The 19,773-nt window shown below is 40.5% G+C and overlaps 1 protein-coding gene across 5 annotated transcripts in view; it reads right to left on the bottom strand.

The window, feature by feature from the left end:
- EPB41L4A (erythrocyte membrane protein band 4.1 like 4A) overlaps nucleotides 1–19,773 on the bottom strand; it is a 278,688-nt gene that overhangs the window by 45,620 nt on the left and 213,295 nt on the right. For 4 of the 5 annotated variants that reach the window (XM_057492674.1, XM_036886896.2, XM_057492681.1 and 1 more), the window contains 5 exons: nucleotides 16,368–16,458; nucleotides 13,820–13,903; nucleotides 12,708–12,821; nucleotides 5,297–5,344; nucleotides 4,152–4,229 (listed from right to left, as the gene is read on the bottom strand). In XM_057492674.1, coding sequence (XP_057348657.1) covers nucleotides 4,152–4,229; nucleotides 5,297–5,344; nucleotides 12,708–12,821; nucleotides 13,820–13,903; nucleotides 16,368–16,458 — 415 coding nt within the window. The remainder of the gene's footprint in view (nucleotides 1–4,151; nucleotides 4,230–5,296; nucleotides 5,345–12,707; nucleotides 12,822–13,819; nucleotides 13,904–16,367; nucleotides 16,459–19,773) is intronic. The other variant, XM_036886897.2, reaches the window with a different exon arrangement.

The following is a 19,773-nucleotide window of genomic DNA, read 5'->3' as shown; positions in this document are numbered from 1 at the left end:
GGGGTTATGAGACCCCTAAAACCTACCCATGAATCAGGATAGGAATGCCTGGCCTAAAAAATGACCAAATGTGTAAAGGTAGGTAAGGTGGGAGAATGGAAGACCATTCCAAAATTAGAGTCCAAATTGTGTGGCTCTATACTCTACAGGGCTCTCCCTCTTTGAATTCATCTATCCTTCCAGTAACTCGCTCAACAAAAGATCACTGTGCAACCCACTTTAAAGATGAGAAGACTGAGATCTAAATTGGTTAAAAGAATTCTTCAAGGTCAAATACCAGCAACTGGCAGAACGAAGACCCTCACCCACATCCTTGGGGGTTTTTGACACATTATTGGCTCCTAAGTGGAGACAAAATTCAAAGAAGGAAGAAAGGAAGAAAGAGTGGGAAAGAAGCTAAGAAAAGAAAAAGAAAAGAACTTGGTGGGAAAAATTAATGTAATAGAAAAATTAAGAAGGGAGGCAAGAGAACAGATGAAGATGAGGACATAGTAGACACATGAAGGAGAAAATAATGTCATAACAAGCAACTGCTCCAACTCCCAGCTACTTATAAAAAGGGAATAAAAAACTATCTCCTCAAATCTCAAAACCTAGAAAACTGTAGGATATTCATCCAGATTATGAAAACAGTAAAGAAAGTACAACTAAAATGGAAAGCAGTAAAGGAAGAATAAATAATTCCCTAAAGAAAGGAGGCTGAGCCCTCTGATGTTGCAGGAAACCATATGGAATGAAACCCTACAGTTAACACAGAGGCACACTTTGTGTAAAAAACAGCATTTTCAGAGTTGCCTCAAACCTACATGAAAGACTTCCTTACATCACAAGAAATGAGCAGACAGAGTGGCAAGGGGTAACAACACCTCTGGCCAGCAAATCTGATTGCCCAGTGTTCCACTGCACATGGCCTTCAAAACAGTGTTTGAAAAGCAAATCTGCACCTCTGCCCCTCTGCCCCAGGTCCAGTTTCCACAGGAAGACAGGAAAGCAGGGTTTGCTGGGTGCAGGCTCTAGTTTCAAAGTGATGAAGTATCTGGGGCTGCATTTAGAGACATTATTGGCAGGAAGTAGAATGTCTGCATGTTCAAGATGCAACGTGCCCTGCTCTAGGGTTACCAGAGTCCTTTAACAAACGCACAGAGGACATTGCTAAGAGCTGGCTGGGTCACACTGTTGGCCGAGATAAGCAAGGACAGATGAGGCTGAAGAGAGTCATTCCCCACAAGCAAGAAGTCGGATGCCAGGAGACCACCTCCATCACAGACAGAAGACATACTGGGACCATTAGCAGAACCGCAGTTTAAACGTTCACACTTATGCATCCTGATGTGGAACGAGTGGGTTCTGGCAAAATTTAAATGGCTAACAATGGAACAGAAAGGATAGTGGTAGCAGAGCATAATGGGTAAGTGGCACCCAGAGGCAGTGTAATGTGCCTGCGCCCTCCTTCCCTGCACACTGCCACCTGCTGAGCCAGAATTTTCAGGAGAGGGGATTGGGCTGGAAGTTGTATTTGTTCCTCTGCTCACTCTTTGCTGCGCCCCTGTGAGCTAGACTCTTCACATCATCTACAGACCTAAGCAACTTATGTAACCCTAGGGCAGTATTTCTGCAGGTAAAACAAATGAGTTTGAAAGCCTTTGTGTCAGAGTGTGTTTTGAAAGTGGTCTCTCACCAATAGCCTTACAAAGCATAGTAGCATTTAAACATCAGAATCACCAGTATTCTAAAATGTGCTACTTATACAGTACAAAGAAAGCTAAACTAAAAAATTGTTCATGGGAAACAAGGAGAGAAACTCAGGAGAGAAAAAACACCTACAAGGAATATTGAAGCTGGTGCAACTACATTACTAATGAGAGGTTGGCAACCTTTAAATAGTGTTTCACTCTTAACAGTAAATGTCACCAAGAGCATTCTGATCCCCAAAGACATACACTGTTTTTAAACAGACTACCTTCTGAGAAATTGATATCAGAGCATCTATGAACACAATTGAGAATATGCCAAGCAAAACAGAAATACATTTGTTAAGATACTGGCTTGAACAGTGAGTACAAATAGGTGGGAAAATTGTCGGGTAGTTTTTGTTTTTTGTGTTTTTTTGTGTGTTTTTTTTTTGCTTTGTTCTTGTGTTGTTTGTGCAGATCCTGAATTTTATAGCAGGAAGAGGGTACCTGAGGGAGAGCTGCCCTCTATATTTGGGCTTTTACAGACAAAGAAACAACTAATTTCCTCGACAAAGGTGTCATAACACATTGAGATCTCACCTCTGTCTAGTGTGACTCCAGGAAGGTTCCACATAAACAGCTTTCCTGAGAAAATGGCCCACCCCTGGGAATGTAAACTAGTTCAACCATTGTGGAAAGCAGTACGGAGGTTCCCCAAAAAACTAAAAATAGAAATACCATTTGACCCAGGAATTCCACTTCTAGGAATTCACCCTAAGAATGCAAGAGCCCAGTTTCAAAAAGACATATGCACCCCTATGTTTGTCACAGCAAAAGCCAAGAAATGGAAGCAACCTAAGTGTCCATCAGTAGATGAATGGATAAAGAAGATGTCGTACATATATACCATGGAATATTATTCAGCCATAAGAAGAAAACAAATCCTACCACTTGCAACAACATGGATGGAGCTAGAGGGTATTATGGTCAGTGAAATAAGCCAGGCGTAGAAAGACAAGTACCAAATGATTTCACTCATCTGTGGAGTATAAGAACAAAGCAAAAACTGAAGGAACAAAACGGCAGCAGAATCACAGAACCCAAGAATGGACTAACAATTACCAAAGGGAAAGGGACTGGGGGGGGGAAGGGAGGGAGAAGGGGAATAAGGGGCATTATGATTAGCACACATAATGTGGGGAGAGGGGCACGGAGAAGGCAGTGCAGCATAGAGAAGACAAGTAGTGACTCTACAGCATCTTACTACCCTGATGGACAGTGACTGTAATGGGGTAGGTGGTGGGGACTTGATAACGGGGGGAATCTAGTAACCACAATGTTGCTCATGTGATTGTATATTAATGATACCAAATTTTTAAAAATTAATTAATTACTTAAAAAAAAGAAAATGGTCCACCTTTACAATGCTCTCTGGGCTATTACTACCCAGGCTTTGTAGTTAAAGAGGGAGGCCAATTCAGTTGGTGCCACCACAGGAGCTCTGAGCACTAAAGAAGGACTCTGGAGATTCTCTTGCCCAACTTCCTCATTTTCCAAAGAGAAAAAGACAACCCAGTAAAGCAAGCAGGACTGAGTTCCATGTCAGGGGAGAACAGTTTTCCCAGCAGTTGCACTGCTGACACTTTTTGGACCATATACTTCTTTAGGAAGGACAGGAAGGGGGCTGTTCTGTGACTGCAGGGTGTTTAGCAGCATCCTTGGCCAGTAGCCATCCCCCAACACAACGGTGACAATCACAAGTGTCTTAGAACATTGCCAAATGCCCTCAGGGACCGGGTATTGCCCCCCAGTTGAGAATCACCTGGTTAGACACAGGCACAACTAGCCACTGAGTCCTTCTCACTCCTGACCTGGTGCTCTTTCACTACACAAACACTTGTTTTCAAATAAACATTTTGGGATGAGGGAGAACTGATTAATGCATTAAGCCATCACTTACACTGATTACATGTCAAATGATGGTATTAACAAGCTCTTAAAAATGAGACTTAAAGATATGAACTAACTGCATCCACCCATCTAACTGTGTGTGCCTGACCTGAATATAAGCACATATTTGCATGTACTGAAGTTAAAACTATAAAATCTATGACAATGAGTCTTGTTTTTGGTAGGGCAGAATATAGTAATGCCATGTTAAAAGATACTTTAGGGAGAAATCCTCCTATAAACAGTAAAATTTCTTACCACCCTTAGACAAATTCATTATTTATTGTATCTAAATATAGATTTTTTTTAATTAACATGAGGGGACCTCAAGGTCAAGTTGTTTAATCATCTTACTTTTAAGATGAGAAACTCAGTTCAAAGAGCTATGGTTTCCAAAAACAGTTTTTCAAAATAGTGCCAGATTCCTTCTTAAACACAGATGAGAAAATACACAGGACACACACCATCTACCACCACCAGCAGCCTCTGATTTCAGAGTTATAGTTAACTCCACTGTTCCAATATTACCTGTTTCTCTTTTTCCGATGTTCTCTATTAGAATTTTCTGATTCACTACCACTGCTTGTGTTACAGCGTGAGCGTGACCTGAAGAAAAATGAGAAGAGCAAAAGACAAAAACCCATGTTTATGACAAATAAAAAATTTCAGAAAGGTACAGGTTGATTCTTTGGAATTAAGTTTGCAGTAAAATTACTAATCCAAACGTGAGTAACTGTATGCTCTCTCCTGCCAGCGTTTCTCGATTCAATCAGACCTCTAAATGAATCTACACAGAACACGGAAGCCACTGAAGGCAAATATCAGCATGCTTTTGGAACAGACCACAGAATCAAGCACTTCCAGCAGGACCCGGCTGGCAGAGCTATAAGCTGCTGTGGTGAACTGAACATGGACACAAAGCCTTACATACTCCCACCTCCACATCAAGGCAGGTAGAGTTTATTTCCCCTCCCCTTGAATTTGCACTGGTCCTGTGACTGGTTTTGTCAATAAAATGAGGAAGGATACCCTGCCAGTCCCAGGGCTATCCCTTAACAGGGTCAACAGCTCCTGCTGCCACCCAGCTGCTCAAGAAGCCTAGGATAGCCAGTGGAGAGACCAAGGGAAGAGAGGGAGGGAGGGTGCGGCAGAGCAAGAGAGGGAGAGGGAGAGGCAGAAGGAGAGGGAGAGAGGCAGGCCCCAGGCCTCCAGTCATTCTGCCAAGACACCAGACAAGAGAGAAAGGCCTCTTGAATAATCCAGCCTCAGGCGCCATCTGACTGCAGCTTCAGGTGCAACCAGCAAAACTAGTTAAAGAGCTGCCTGTTCAATCAACAGAATCATACAAGACATGGACGACTGTTGTTGCTTTAAGCCACCAAGTTTTGGAGTGGCCTTAATGTAGCCAGAGATAACTGGGACAGCTCCTCTGAGACACAAAGGAGCAGAAAAAAAGAGAAATTGCTAAGGAAGCTACAGAATGGAGTAAGGCTGATAACCAGTTGAGGCCAAAATTGGTATTTGAAAGGTGAAAACATTTTTATAATAGTCTTAAAGCCGACACTAATAAAACAAACAAAAACATGTCCCACACTTACCTCAACTATGAATAGAGCTAATCTGCTAACCCTTCCTCCCTCTCCCTGATCCTACTTCAATTTTTTTTTTTTTACCTTCTCCTTTGCTTTAGATCTGAGTCCTCACCACTGTTATGGGCTTTCCTGTAGAAAACAAAAAAAATGAAGACGTTAAAGAAAATAGAAAATTACCAATTGGCTAAGGAAAGCACACCAAAATGATTTCTCATAATGCGTATCTATTGCCATTCATTCACCAAACATTTAAATCACATATATACATACATACATATATATATATATGCCCAGCCCTACAATAGGTCCCAGAAATATATCACCAACTGGCCTCAAGAAGCCAGCAACCTAGTGGAGCTGCAAAGAGTCAGTAAATAACAATGCACAACATGTCTGTTAAGTTCCATTCATCCAGTGATGGGGTTAGTCTGCATCTCCTAGGTCTGCAGTCCACGGAGCCAAGCTCTGCTATTATCTGCCTTAAGTCAGCTCTCACTTGAATGCCCTTCCCAACACCCTGCTCTCCAAGTCTGTTGACTTCCCTAATAACTTCTTCATGATAACAGCACCCTGCATCGTCACACTTTGGACTCTATCATAATCTATTACCATTTCCAAGCACTTTGCTCTGACCACAGCCTCCTCCCCTTCCTGTTCACCATTCCTGTTTACCTTCAAAGCAGCTTTGATGGTGCATTCTGGTTAACATGTGGGCTCTGGAGCCAGACAACCCAAATGTGAATCCCATCTCCTCAACTGGTGAGTTGTGTATGATTTAAATAAATTACTGCTCTACTCAGTGCCTCAGTTTTAATAGAACTTCTCTACTCAGTGCCTCAGTTTTAATAGAACTTCCCACAAAGGGTTGTTATGAGGATAAAATGTTATGAGGATTTAAAATGCATAAAGTGGGTCCTGGCCCATTGTAAGCACTCAGTAATCATTAGCTGTTATTTTTGCTGGCTGAGCCCTGCCGGAGGGACTTAACACAAAAGGGCGTATTAGTTACACTACAAATCCTTGTTTATAAACCTCAAGTGGACTCACAACATGGCCCAACAAGCCCACCATCATCCTCTGATTTAAGTATTCTCTGAATACTTAGTATTCTCTAAGTATTTTGCAAAGCAATTTCAAACTCTTTTTACCCTCCAACTCTGATGCACTGCACCTCTGCTTCAGCACATGACTTTATTTTCTCCTTCCAAAGGAAAAAGTAACCATCACATAGAACTGTTTCATCTTCCTGTTGCCAAAAATAAATTTTACCAACATCTTTCTCTCTGTTATTTACAGATCTGTCCTTATAACTGAGGTTAGTGGTCCCCCACCTCCAGCACCTCTTGCCTTCTCAATGACTTTCATTAACTACCCTCCTACCTCTCACGTATATACAACTTGTCTTTATGGAAAATTCTTTCACCAGATTTTCACATTCTCAAGTCTCTCCTATTTAAAAAATCCATACCTGCTTGACTCTACACTCCCCTTCATCTCCTGCCCCATCTCTCTCCTTCTAAGACAAACTGCTTGAGAGAGGTGCCTCAGCCCCTTGTATCCATTTCCTACCCATTATTAAATGTGCTTTCACACTCTGATCAGGGCAGATTTGGCTTTCTAAAAACACCAACATAACTTACATTCCACCATTTCTCCAACATACTTATAATAAATAACAAAACATTGATATGTTTCTGTCCTTAAACCAAATATTTGGATAACTATTTAGCATAAACACAATTACGTGAATATTGTTCACAGATCATCTATATGGCATTCAAGGAATGCAATTCCATTCTTGTACAGGTTTCACGATTTTCTTAGAGATGGTAATTGCCTACTTTTCTATGTACCTCTCGGCTGCCTAGCTTTCCTGGTACTGATAACTGTCTCCTCACCCCAGCCTTGAGAGCACTGCAAAAGCCCTCCTGAGACGGAGGAGTGCTCAGGTGCTCTGCAGACCTCACCTGCCTTCCTCCTGGAGCCTCTGCCCGCCTGCTCTCCGGTACTGTGGCACAGATACTGCTTCGATTATTCCCTTCTCTGTGATCCAGAAAAATCCTCTTACTTCTTTGTATGACGGAGCTCATATTTCCAGGTCTCACAGCCTCTTGTGTTGGTTTCAGTGGAATATTTCATGCAGTTATTGAAGAAGGGAATTAGCATGGCAGGTACATTTTTTGAGAACTAGAATTTCTGAAGATGTCTTTATTCTACACACATAATTATAGTTTCTCTGGGCATAGAATCCTAAATTCCACAATTCTTCAGCATTTTCAGAAAATGTTTCATTATTTTTTTTTCTCTGATATGGCTGTTAAGCAGTGCCATGCTACATTCTGCTTGTCATCACTGGTGGACTTTTCTTTCTCTCAATATTCCTCCCCCACCTCCAAGTTTAAAAAATTCTCTCTTAGCCTATAATGTATTTAGATTTCATGATAGTGGATCTTGGAATGGATCTGACTTTTCAATCTGTTATGTCAAATGCTCAGTGGATTCTATTTATTAAGTTAGTCCATTCAGTTCTGGGTTTGTGTTTCTTTGTACTGTTTCTTTAATAGTTTCCTCTTTTCCATTTTATTTTTTCTTAGAAATTTTGTTATTAAATGTTTGATATCCAGGTTTGATAATTTTTTATCTTTATTTCCATATTTTGTTTTGTTTTGTTCTACTTTGGGAATGATTTCCTTAGCCTAATCTCTAAACCCTCTATTGATTATTTTAAATTCTACCACATGAATTTAAAGTCTAAGGATTCTTATTCACTCTTTGCTTTCAATACTAAGTTTTTCATTTTTCTAAAGATAATTATACTTTTTAGAAATTCATCCTTGTTTCTTATATTGTCTGTATTTTCTGTGAGTTCCCACACAGTCCTAATTGTTTCAGTCTCTGTCTTTCCAAACAGGAGCTATCCTCAACGCCAGATGAATATGGCTCACCCTTCATAATTAACCATCAGAGACTAAAAAGACTGGAGCCCTCTGGATGGTTCACAGCATGTTAACTGCTGGCTTCACTCTAATGTGGAGCAAAGCAATACGGGTCATTCCAACCCTTTCATTGGAGACTCTTTTTGAAAGTTGGTATGTGTAGGTCTTTTCTCTCCCATTTGTCCATTTCTTAGAGTGACATTCTCTAATCTCATGCCTAGGAAACACAAACTTAGCTTCTAGCATTCTGGGAATGAAAGAAGGGAACTATTTAGTAAGCAGATTTTCATTCTCTTGATTTTTCCTATGGCCACAATTTTTCTTTCACAAGCTAGTCCTCTTCAACTCAGCCAAATAAATGAAGTTTCTCACAGTTCTGTCAATGGCTTTGTCTTTACATTCTTTATATACTATCTACCAGTACAGCCTCATCTCTAGTTGTATTAACATCTTTAAGAAATTTATATTTCAGTCCAGAGAGCTAATCTAGTTCCTGACTTATATCCAACAATCCATTTGAATCCTGCACTTGGACTTCTCAGAAGTACCAAAAATTCAACATTTTGGAAACCAAACTTACATCTGTTCCTTTCAAGCCTGTGATGTCCTGGTGATTCTTATTTCAGTGAATCCACTTCACTCCAGAAAACTGTACAAGTGTGGATTTCATTCCTGACAGCTATTGCTCCTTCAGCCCTCATACTGATCCTTCTAGCTTTTTTATTTTACCTCCCAGTGGTCTCAAAACCATCCACTTCCTTCTTTCTCCACATCCCCACCTTGACCCAAGCTCTCATTCTCTTTTGTGAGCACTCCTAATATAGCTTTCACCTGGTCTATTTATACTACTACCTTCTCTGATCTTTTGCCCATAGGACAGCAGGATCCTCTTGACACAATACAAATGTGATCTTGTTATCAGCCCCTTCCAAAAAATTCTGGCCTAATGACCAAAACCCTCAAAGGCTCAGGGGTCCTGTGACATCAGGCCCCATCTTTCGCTCTGGGTTCTTACATGTTCCTGTTCACTCTCATTACTTGAACAACACTGGCCTTTAATCCTTTTCAGGAATGCTCCCTTCCATCCTGAGGCCTTTGCACGTGCTCACCCTTCTTTCCCTCCTCTCTTTACCTGCTCCCGTCTCAGATTCCAGCTCAAGCATCCAACCTCAGGAAACTTTCATTGACCTCCTTGACTCAGTGACTCAATAAAACTTCCCCTAGCAGTGCTGTTACACAGGTGTTTGGATGGTAAAAATTTATCAACCAATATTCTTATGACACATATACTATTCTGCATGCATGAGAGCTTTCAATAAAAAGATTTTTTAAATCCTAAGCACCACAAAACTCCATCAAGAATACTTAAAGCCATAATGGCACAGGCATTTGTTTATACTATCTATCATTTTTAAAATCCTATTTTTCTTATCCCACTTACTGTAAGCTCTTAAAGGGCAAGGACTTTCTCTAGTGCAGTTTAACACAGTGCCTAGCATAAAGCAGACACTAAATGAATATTTTTGAGTGTAAAAATGAACAGGGGTGAAAATAAATTGTGCTGTCAGAAAGTATGCTTTCTGTTTCTAAACAGGAATGTTTAAACAAGCAGGTTTCGGGGTCCCATTAAACCTTGAAAATCATATGAGAGTTGGTATCTGTATTTAATTCTTCCTCCCTAGGGAATGAATCCAGCATTTCATCAGATTCTCAGATAGTTTAGTCACACAAAAAGGTTAAGGACCAGTGTGCTAGACTCTGCCAGGATTTGATAGATACAGGCATCTAATGACAAACAACTGGCAAAATATGAAATGTTGACACACTTTGCAAAACATGTTATTCTGGCACCCATAGCAAAGTAGAATTTCCTATTACTACATTTCATCCCTGAGATTCTTCCATGCTGATGACAAATTTCAGTTTTAAATGTCAGAAATTAATCCAGCTATGTAGGCATCCGTGCCCAGGGGCAAGGTAAATGTGTGTGATGATAAAACAAGACTGACAAGGACAGGGACATTTATAGGTCGTTTATAGTGGAAAGAAACAAAGAATGAGCTTTTGCTGTTCTATGCCAACATGCAGCAATGGCTAGCTTCCTTACCACACACCTGTCCAATAAGAGACCTTTCAAGTAATTCACCAACCAGACAGAAAGCTATGGCTGCCCAGACATAAAGATTATTTTCCCCATAAATCAAAACAGTCTTTCCCTGGACAGTGCCAGTGAAAGGATCCTGTATCCACTTATCACAATTACTTGTCTGTATTTCACAGGAAGCCAGCATAAAATGGATCTCAAATTAGAAGTCATTAAGTCTGGATTTGGGGATGTATGTGCTCCAAACTATGTCAAGCAATGAGTTTGGGAAGAAAATTATGTAAATTTTGGTATATTTTAGCAAAACGTGGTGAATCATTTTCAGATACATTAAAATGAAAATGATCATCTGTTCACAATGTGTAATTATTTAGAAAATGCTGACAAAGCACACTAATAATTAAGGATGAAAAACTATAAAACCTATTTAACAATACTCATACAGAGCCAAATTCTTAATATATTTAGTGATTCCTACTACCCATACCTGCTCGCACTCTCTCTCTCGCTCTCTCTCTCTCTCTCTCTCTCTCTCTCACACACACACACACACACACACACACACACACACACACTCACACAGATCCACTTGGCAGTCCTTCTCAGCCCTGTTAACTTGGTTTTCAGCACTGTCCAGGTGGACCGACCCTTGTCCGGAAAGAGGGCAGAAAAATCTTTCCTCTGCCTTATGTAAATGATGGCTCATTATCCCTGCCTTCTCAAGATGTCTAGCCCTAGATCCAAACCCCAGATGTGCAACAGAGACAGTTACCATCCTCTCTCCGAGCCTCAGTTTCCTGATCTGCTGGGCCAGGTGCTGTCCACTGGTGCGCAGTTCATCCTGCCCCATCTGTAATCTCCCCCTATATTCCCAAAACTGAGAGCCCAAGAAATACATTCTCCGGGATTTCTGTGCCAGTGGGTTCTACTCAGGGAGGCATTCGACAGGTAGAAGGGGGGCACTTCTGCTTTTGGCAGCGCCTGCGGCACCCACCGTGGCTCTTTGCAGGAGGTGGGGGGACCTCCACGCCATTGGCACAGGGGTGGTGCGTCCAGCAGTGGCAGCAAGAATAATGCCGACTGCAGTGGGACCCATGGTGACATCAGCAGCAAGCACAGGACAGGAGGGCCCACGCAGAGGGAGGCACCTTCTGAGTCTTTGGGTAACGCCTCCTTCTTGCCTTTTATTCCTGCAGCCCAGGACCAGGACAGTACCCAGATCTCAGAGTGGCTCCACTCTCTGCCTTTTGCTCCTTCAGTCCTGCTCTCCCTTGTGCAGCAATTCCCTGCATGAACCCTCTCTGCCGGAAGTGCCCAGAGACTGAATGATACAAGAGCCGGTCTCCATAGGGTTATTATATTACAAGGATCAAATGAGATATGGCAAGCAATTTGCTCAGAACTTGGAATATGATAAATGCTGACTATTATTCTGTTATTCTGTCTAATCACTCTTGCTCATGATTTAGCTTCCCCTTTCAGTTCTACTAGGTGAAAGTGTTGTAGGCCTTTCTCTTCTTAACCATCAAAGGATTTTAGTGAAGTTGGACCTGGTTTGAGAAAGCTGGGAAACAAGACTCTGGGAAACTGGCAGAAGTAGAAGGAATAAAACAGGGATGGACCAGCAAGTAATAAACAAGGGCACACAGAAGAGGGCTTCTGCTTTCCAAATCCACAGTGCATATCAAAAGAATCTTGGTGATTATATCAGAACATAATCTGAACTTCTTCTGATAGTTGTAAACATCACTCATAAAACACCGCTGTACAGGTACCCAAAGTAAAACACAGTCACCATGATGTAGGAATGGAATGAATTTCACATGCAAGTAATTTCTAGGTCTTCTTCTCTGGACTGGCCACACTGCCTGCCTGCAATTTCATAGCGAGACCAAAACTTGCAGATATGGACTTCTTAAAAAATTAAGCACACACAAATATAATCACACAATCTGACCTGCTGTGTAAAATGTAACAGGACTCATTTTCTCCATGCTTGAAAGAGGTTTTACTCTAGTTCATGCAAAAATGTCAGTCTGGAGAGCAGAGCACTCAGTCTCAGCCAAGATTTATCTATAAACGTAATTTTGTCTTCTTAGGTCAAAACACTTCATCTTTTACATATTAACATGTACTATGCTATATGTATATATTATACAAACGATATATGTTGTTAAAATACATACATAACATATACTTTTTAACTTATCAATCTTAATTATAATATAATAAGCAAGTTCCTGTCAATATTTTATGAAATTATTCTCTGAAACTCTGGCTATTTAAGAGAAATGCTTCAGGATTCCTAGCTTATTTTATCTAAAAAAAAAATAACTTTGTTATTTTGGGGATATAAACAGTAATGACATTATGAGAATAACCTACAAAATAAATGTGATGGGATGAGAGCTTCGATGGAATTTTAAAAACCGGGCAGCTGCATTCAGCTTACCTTCTCCTCATTGGCTGTGCAGAGTCATTGTCACTCCCACAGGAGGGGTTTCGGCGGCGTGTGCAGGGGAACTTTGGGGATTTTGTGCGCTCATTGGGAGAGTTGTAGAGTCCGCTAGAGTGGAAGAGAGATGGTCAACAATGCCCACAGAGGGCCGGGAGGGGCAGTACCCTCACCCAGATCTGGGGAAGTGTTCATAACTACACAGTTGGTACTTGCTGGGGAATACTGGATCTTAGATACACAGTTCTCTTTGCTGACAGGAGTTATTGAAAGAAAAGAGAGGTAAGACCTGGTAAATCAAATCATAAAAATCTTATTTTGCAGGGACAGGTTTTCTTCACTGGCCTTCAACAGTAAGAAATGAACACACACAAATGATGGCAATAATAACAAAACTGGTTTGCATTCATGACAAACCTATTCCACGCCAGGCGCAGACTGAGCTAAAGGCTTCATAAACATTATCTTAGCTAATCTTTGTATCAATCCTAAGCACTGAAATACAGTTATTAGGCCCATCTAATGAAAAGAAAATGAAAATACAGAATGTTTAATTAAAGGGCCCAAGTAAAGTAGCTAGGAAGTGGCAGAGCTAGAGTCCAAGCTACCAGGCAGTCATACCTGGAACTGTACACCACACCAACTACAAAGTCCATACGCTAAAATGCAGGGCTGTTACTGCTTTGGTAGATGTGCACAGAAAGAAACTATAAAAACTGATATCTCTACCAAGAAAGTCTTCTAGAATCACTATTCATCAACTGAAGTTTTTACAAGAACTATGAAATAGAGGAGATTATCGCTAATATATAATTTGGAGTTTTCAGGATTATATTACCTTACTCTAAATCATCATAGTGACCTTCCAGACATTTTTTTAAGATAGCCTCATTTTCCTCTCTGTCTTTACAAGAGGAAGTTTCATATTTGGACATATCTTCTTGATTTCAATTCATAAGTTCTTTGCCATGCTGGTTTAGGAATCTGACTGCCTTGTCCACCACTAGTCATGATCAGCCACAAAGCAGATGGATTCCATTATTTAAAGAACTGCAATTGCTAACCCCTTTGGTACTGTTCTCCCTCAGAAAAACAATGATGCCCTTTACCTCTGGGGGCCATTTTCTTCCCACGGAGCATGAGATTTGCTTCTTTGGGTATCAGGGCTGTTTTCATTCTTTGCTTTCTTACAGCTTTAATTTAAAAAAAAAAATGTATGGAAAAGAAATTAACTAGAAAACAAAAGGAAGTTAACTCACATTTATTTCTTCAGTAAAACTATTTAAACAAATGTTTTAAACTATGTGCATGTTTTTATTTATACCTGTGATTCAATCCATAAAGAAGATGAAGCTGTTGCCTAAAAAATAACCCTCCAGTAAGTACTTTTGGATCTTTTACCCCCTCCTTCTTTCTAGTTTTACTGCTTTAAGTCAACAGAAGCTAGGTCACCCTTTGTGAAGAAACTTTCAGAGGGTCCACCCGCACAACTGGAAGCGAGGGCAACCGCAACATTGGAGGCAAGAAAAGAAGAAAGCCAACAAGCAAGAAAAGCTAAGGGATGCAGGCTTGTGAGCCTTTTCAGCAGTGCTGAGAGACCCCCTGGCTCTGTACTTGAGTCTGAATTTGTGCAGGTCGGTCAGCTCCGGACAGGTTCACAACACCCCAAGCCGACTTCCCCTGCCCCCAGCTTCCGCCATATCTTGGCTTCATCCTTCCAAATCAGAATAACTCCCAAACGCTATTTCCTGACTGGGTATCACCTTTCTGCCCTAAGAATGTAAATATAACTGAGTTGTTATTTAATCCCAACAAATTGTTTTAGAAACACATGGGGAGACACAGAGGACGGGACTCATCAGCAAACTTGGGTCACCAGTGGGGGAAGGGGAGATGTGTCACCTCTCACTTCCTGGGGAGTCTCAGACCCAGAAAAAGATAGAGCTACTTAACTCCTAATCCACTTTTAACCCTGCCTTTTTGAGGCACCCTCTATATAATTATCCTTGAACATGGTCATAGCAGGATTCTTTTTTAACACCTAACACAGAAGAGAGAGAGAAAAAATGACAAGGTCATTTCAAAAGAAGAAAATGAACTTGTACCCTAGCATACTATATAGGATTATAGCATTATATAGGAATCAATATAAGCCTCAAAGTATTAGTATATAGTAGGTACATTTTACATGTGAATAATACATTATTTTTATAAAGGTTAAAAAATCTTTCAAAGATCAAATTCCCAAAGTAAAAGCTTACATCTCAAATCAGGAAAAGTAATAAATATGGAAGGTATTTAATACAAGAGTAGAAAATGTGTGCATGCTTAATAAATCGAAGAAAAAGTAGAAAGAGAAGTGGGAGACTGAGAAATGCAACAGGAGCTGAAAGGGCACAGAGAGAGCAGGCAACATTAAAGAACAGTGAAACCTGAGTGGCAAATGAACTGCAGTCACTCCCTGAGACTTTTTTCATCTGGAGCTTGCATGGAAAAATTTGGTGGTCCTTCAGGTGTCAGTCCTACTGGCAAGAATGCAGTTGCAAAGGGGATTGAACCTCCTTCTGTACATTCTGTAAAGGCCTGGGATCTGAATTTCATGGAAGATTTCTGTTCTTGTGCTGGACTTGCCATAAGCCTGCCCTATACACACAGACTGAACAGCCTCAGTCTGTGAGGCTGATTAAGGGAAGCGCAGTGAAGTGTGTGCAAAGGCAAAACCTTGTCATTCCAAAAAGAGAATCTGTAAAAAGAATGTCCTGGAACTATGCAAAAGAAAATGTAGGCAATACCCTAGGGGAAATACCACAACTGTGAGAATCCTCTTATCTTCGAATGATTTTTCTGGGGAATTATAAGCTATATTCCTCCAAGTAATCACAATCGAGCTGAATGAAAACACCATATTTGCTAACAAAAGATGGAGTAGATGATCTAAGAAGTCTTTCAAGCTCACGTATTTCCAACTGCTTGGACTTCTCCATGATGTACACAGAGCTATCTCTATGAAGAAAGTAAGCCTATGAAAGCAGCTCATTGTATTTCTAAAATGCTGTTTCAGGAACAAAATTGGAGATGGGAAAAAAATGATGCTAAAACAGTGTCTTAAGAGAGAACAAGGCTGATCTTTCAGGGAAACAATCCATGGAATATATTGAGAGGGTCTTTCCACTGGGAATGCTGCTGGGAACACTGACGCAGAGGCCCACGGTAACTTCATGCATATGCAGTCACTGGCTTCTGCAGCCCTGGGCCTCTAAACCCTCCTTCCAGGGGGCCACAGTTCAATGCACCACTGTAATGAACACAGTACATTAAACATGAATATCATCTACTTTATTTCACAGGTCCCTCTGACTTAGTCCATTATATCATGCCATTTTTAAATCATATGGCATTTTCACTTTGCTACAGAGAATGCAGACCACAGACTGTGAGTTTGCGTCTGTGACAGCAGGAGCATTGCCTTCCAATGAGAGAGGCAGGTCCTGATGGTTTATATTCCATTGGTATTTTAAAGAGTTCTTTGGCTCACAGACTATCTTGATCAAAAGTACCAGTTAATTATCAAAGTAAAAAGATTCTTAACCTTGCCAACAGGAAAAAGCACTTTTGTGACAGCATATAGCAGAATGTTCTTTCAGGTAACTGACTGACCTTTTTACTGGTGAAGGGGCGATAATTTTAGTTGTTCCTTCATTTTCTCCATTTTCCATGTTCGTAGTTACCCGATTTATGCTGTTTGAGCCTAGTAGCAAGAGGGGAAAAGAAAGACAAAAGAAAGGAAATAGTGATCAGAAAAACACAAAGAAGTACAAAAGTTATAAAATGCAATTTTAGGGATATCAGGGCACATTTTGATAAATTATAATTCCAAATAAATAAATAATGAATCATCCAATAAATCTAAGGTACTATTTTCTGACCTGTACGAAACCCTCAACGTAATATCCAAGGGGGTCTAAGCCATGACATCATTTTAAAATGGAACCTTTTGAGACTTAAGAATTAGCTAAGTCTCCACATCATAGACATTGTTTACTTTAGACTATTGAAATAAGATTCTAAGATATTTAGTACTATATATTGGAAAGTAAGATATACTATTCCATCCTTAATAACTATGTTGTGAAGAAGTTACTAAGTCTTGGCCTACTGTGGATTACTCCCTTCCTAAATCAAATAAAAATATATATGTACTTTTTCAAACCTGAAAATATTCTGACTCATAATGCAAATGGCAAAAAAAAAAAGTAATACAGATGTGATTTGTATCTCACATACCAAAAAAAAAAGTTTTCAAATGCATTTTTTATGCAAACATCCCTAAAAGTCTAAAACTGACTTCAGAGCTATTACTCCACAGATGTGGTACATGCTAGATGGGCCAGCAGAGGGAGCCCCCAGAAGACATAATGTTGGAAATCAGGATCCAAAAAAAGGTAAGTGAAGTGATGAAGCCCATCCAGGAAGTATGAGCCCCATTCTCAGGACAGAGGCTGAGAAGTTTGCAGGGGTGCGGGCACCTATGATGACTGTGCTAAGTGGTGTGCACCCCACCCTGGAAAGTATGGGAAACAGAGGAGATGCCCCAAGGCCCCGTTCTCTTGCTCTCTGTGTAGCATGCAGGCATGTCTTCCTCAGAGAGGCATCCTGCAAGGGGTAAGGGTCCACAGTTGGAGTCCTTCAACCCAAAGTGTGATCCCCACCAACCACTGACAGTTTAAGGCATGAGATACATTAGTAATACTATAAGAGAGCTAATTCACTGAATACTTACTTTGTGTCTAGTGCTATCCCAAGCACTTCACATCTATTTATCCATATAATCCTCAAAATAACCCCATTAGGTAGATGCTAATATCATCCCCCGTTTTCAAAGTAAGAAAACCAAGCCTTTCCCAAGGTCCTAGAGCTCCTGAGTCTTAGAAACCCAGCAGTCTGGCTCCAGAGACTTAGCTCTAGTCCACCACAGAACTTGGCCCTCTGCGCACCCCCGTGCCCCACTCTCAAGCAGCTCAAAAGTCAGTCTCAATTAAGGGCTCATCAGAGAAAGATTCTGTAGAAGATAAAAGAAAGTCCAATGAACACATTTAATAGCCAACTAAGCAAAGAATTCTTTCTCTTAAAGCCAACCAACACTGAGAGACAGCAAGAGAAATATCTGAGGACCCCGAAGATGGCAGTTTCCTTCAGAACACTGGGAGGCATGTCTGACTACTCATCAGGAAAGGTCAACATTAATGAATACATCCTGGACAGACAAAAAACAGTGGTTTCAAATAAGGGCTCCAAAAACTATTACCATAAGGGATTTGGCCTGGATTCAGTATCTGCACTTTGTTCCTATTTTGGAATCCTGAAATGGAAAGGTAAGCCTGAAGATAGGTATGGCATTAGAAGTAAGCTCATGTCGGGGCAACATTCAGAATCCAGGCATTAGAAAAAAACAACACTGATGAAAGTTCCCAAAGGCCCTGGGTATGGAAAATGGGACACAACCAATTCCCTTGAACTACCCCATGTAGATAGTGGCAGTGACTCTTCACAGGCTATTTTGCCATAATCATTAATAATAATCTGCAAGAGCAGATTCCCAAAATGCAGGCACAGATTTGAGATGGAGTGCTTCTCAAATGTGAACCCTATGTAGTATGCCCAGGGGGAGGGGCAGGGGCAGGAGGGATTAATTCATTTGTGCTCCAGACAGTAGGTGTGCCCTAACATTGACAATTGTTCCTAACAAACTTCTTAAAAATGTGGCATTGTTCTCAGCAGGTATTATTAATTTATAGTATAAATGCAGGGACCTTCCTGTACCCAGGGCTTTTTCTTCAGGTTGGGGGAAGGAGGGATCATGGCAGGGAGATGAACACCCAGGACCAGAAACATCAGTCCAAGAAGCACTGAGGGCAGGTGAACTTCCTGGTGGCCAAAGCCTGTGTAACTAGCTGACGAATAAGCCCAGGTCTGCTCCAGTTCTCATCTCTTTAGGCTGACTATTCTTTTCTTGTGAACTGGACAAGCCCAGGGTTTAATGCCTTCCCAGGAAAACAGACCACGGGAGGAAAAGCTGCTTACAACCATTAACTTAACGGGGAGCACCTCTGAAGTATCCCCTCATATAACATCATATGCTAAATATAAATTACTCTCTTCTATTCATGGATGCAGGTTTCTTTAAAAGCCCTAATTAGGAAATATGTACTTATTAGCTTTCTTTATGTTACTAAATGTGTACTTAAAATAACTATTCTTTTTAAACACTGTATTTTAGCCATCATCTTAATTAGGTCAAATTAGTGAGATTTTATCATACTACCCTTTGGGAAGAAAGCTAAGGAATTCAGTAAAGCTAGGATATGTGTGGGTTATTGAAATCTGCCAAATAAAGATAGATCATGCATTATTTAGGTTACTGACTCTGCATTTTGCTGAGGCACACTACTGTTTCCCTTTCCAAGCTCTTCCTCCCTCATCATACCACCTTTCAGAGTCATCCCTTCTACACTAGCTCAGATTTGGGGGCTAGAGAGAAGAGGAGCTCTGACAAATGATCACACTAAAGGGCTCCTGTCTTGGTGTATTACTGGCCACCAAAGAGTTCCATTCTAAAGAGGTAAAGAAGCAGCCAAATATTAACAAGGTAAAATTAGCTGATCACAATGGAATTCCAGGCACTGCTTCAGGAGATATTCTGAACTTGGAGAATCTTTTTCCCCATTCCTTTTTCATTGTAAATTATAATAGGCCTCCAGAAAATAATATGACATGCATATATGAACAGTTTAGCAAATTACTATAAAGTGGACAGCTATTTAACCACTAACTGCTGCAAGAAATAAAACATTGAGGGCAAACCTCCTACACTCCATTTGGGACAATTCTTTCTTTTAGTTAAAGCCAAACAGTTGTGTTCCATCTAAAATAGCTAGAAACATGAATTATCATGTGTATGTTTCATAAAGCATTTATAATATATACAATAAAGTTATTAATTTTAAATTACTAATAAAAGCTAATAAGGTTTCCAAATCTTAATGAAGTGGAAGAACACATCACT

Source organism: Manis pentadactyla, chromosome 2, assembly GCF_030020395.1.
Source record: "Manis pentadactyla isolate mManPen7 chromosome 2, mManPen7.hap1, whole genome shotgun sequence".
Taxonomy (NCBI): Eukaryota; Metazoa; Chordata; class Mammalia; order Pholidota; family Manidae; genus Manis; species Manis pentadactyla.
Note: the sequence above shows the minus strand (reverse complement) of the source record. Positions and strands in the feature narration are given on the sequence as shown.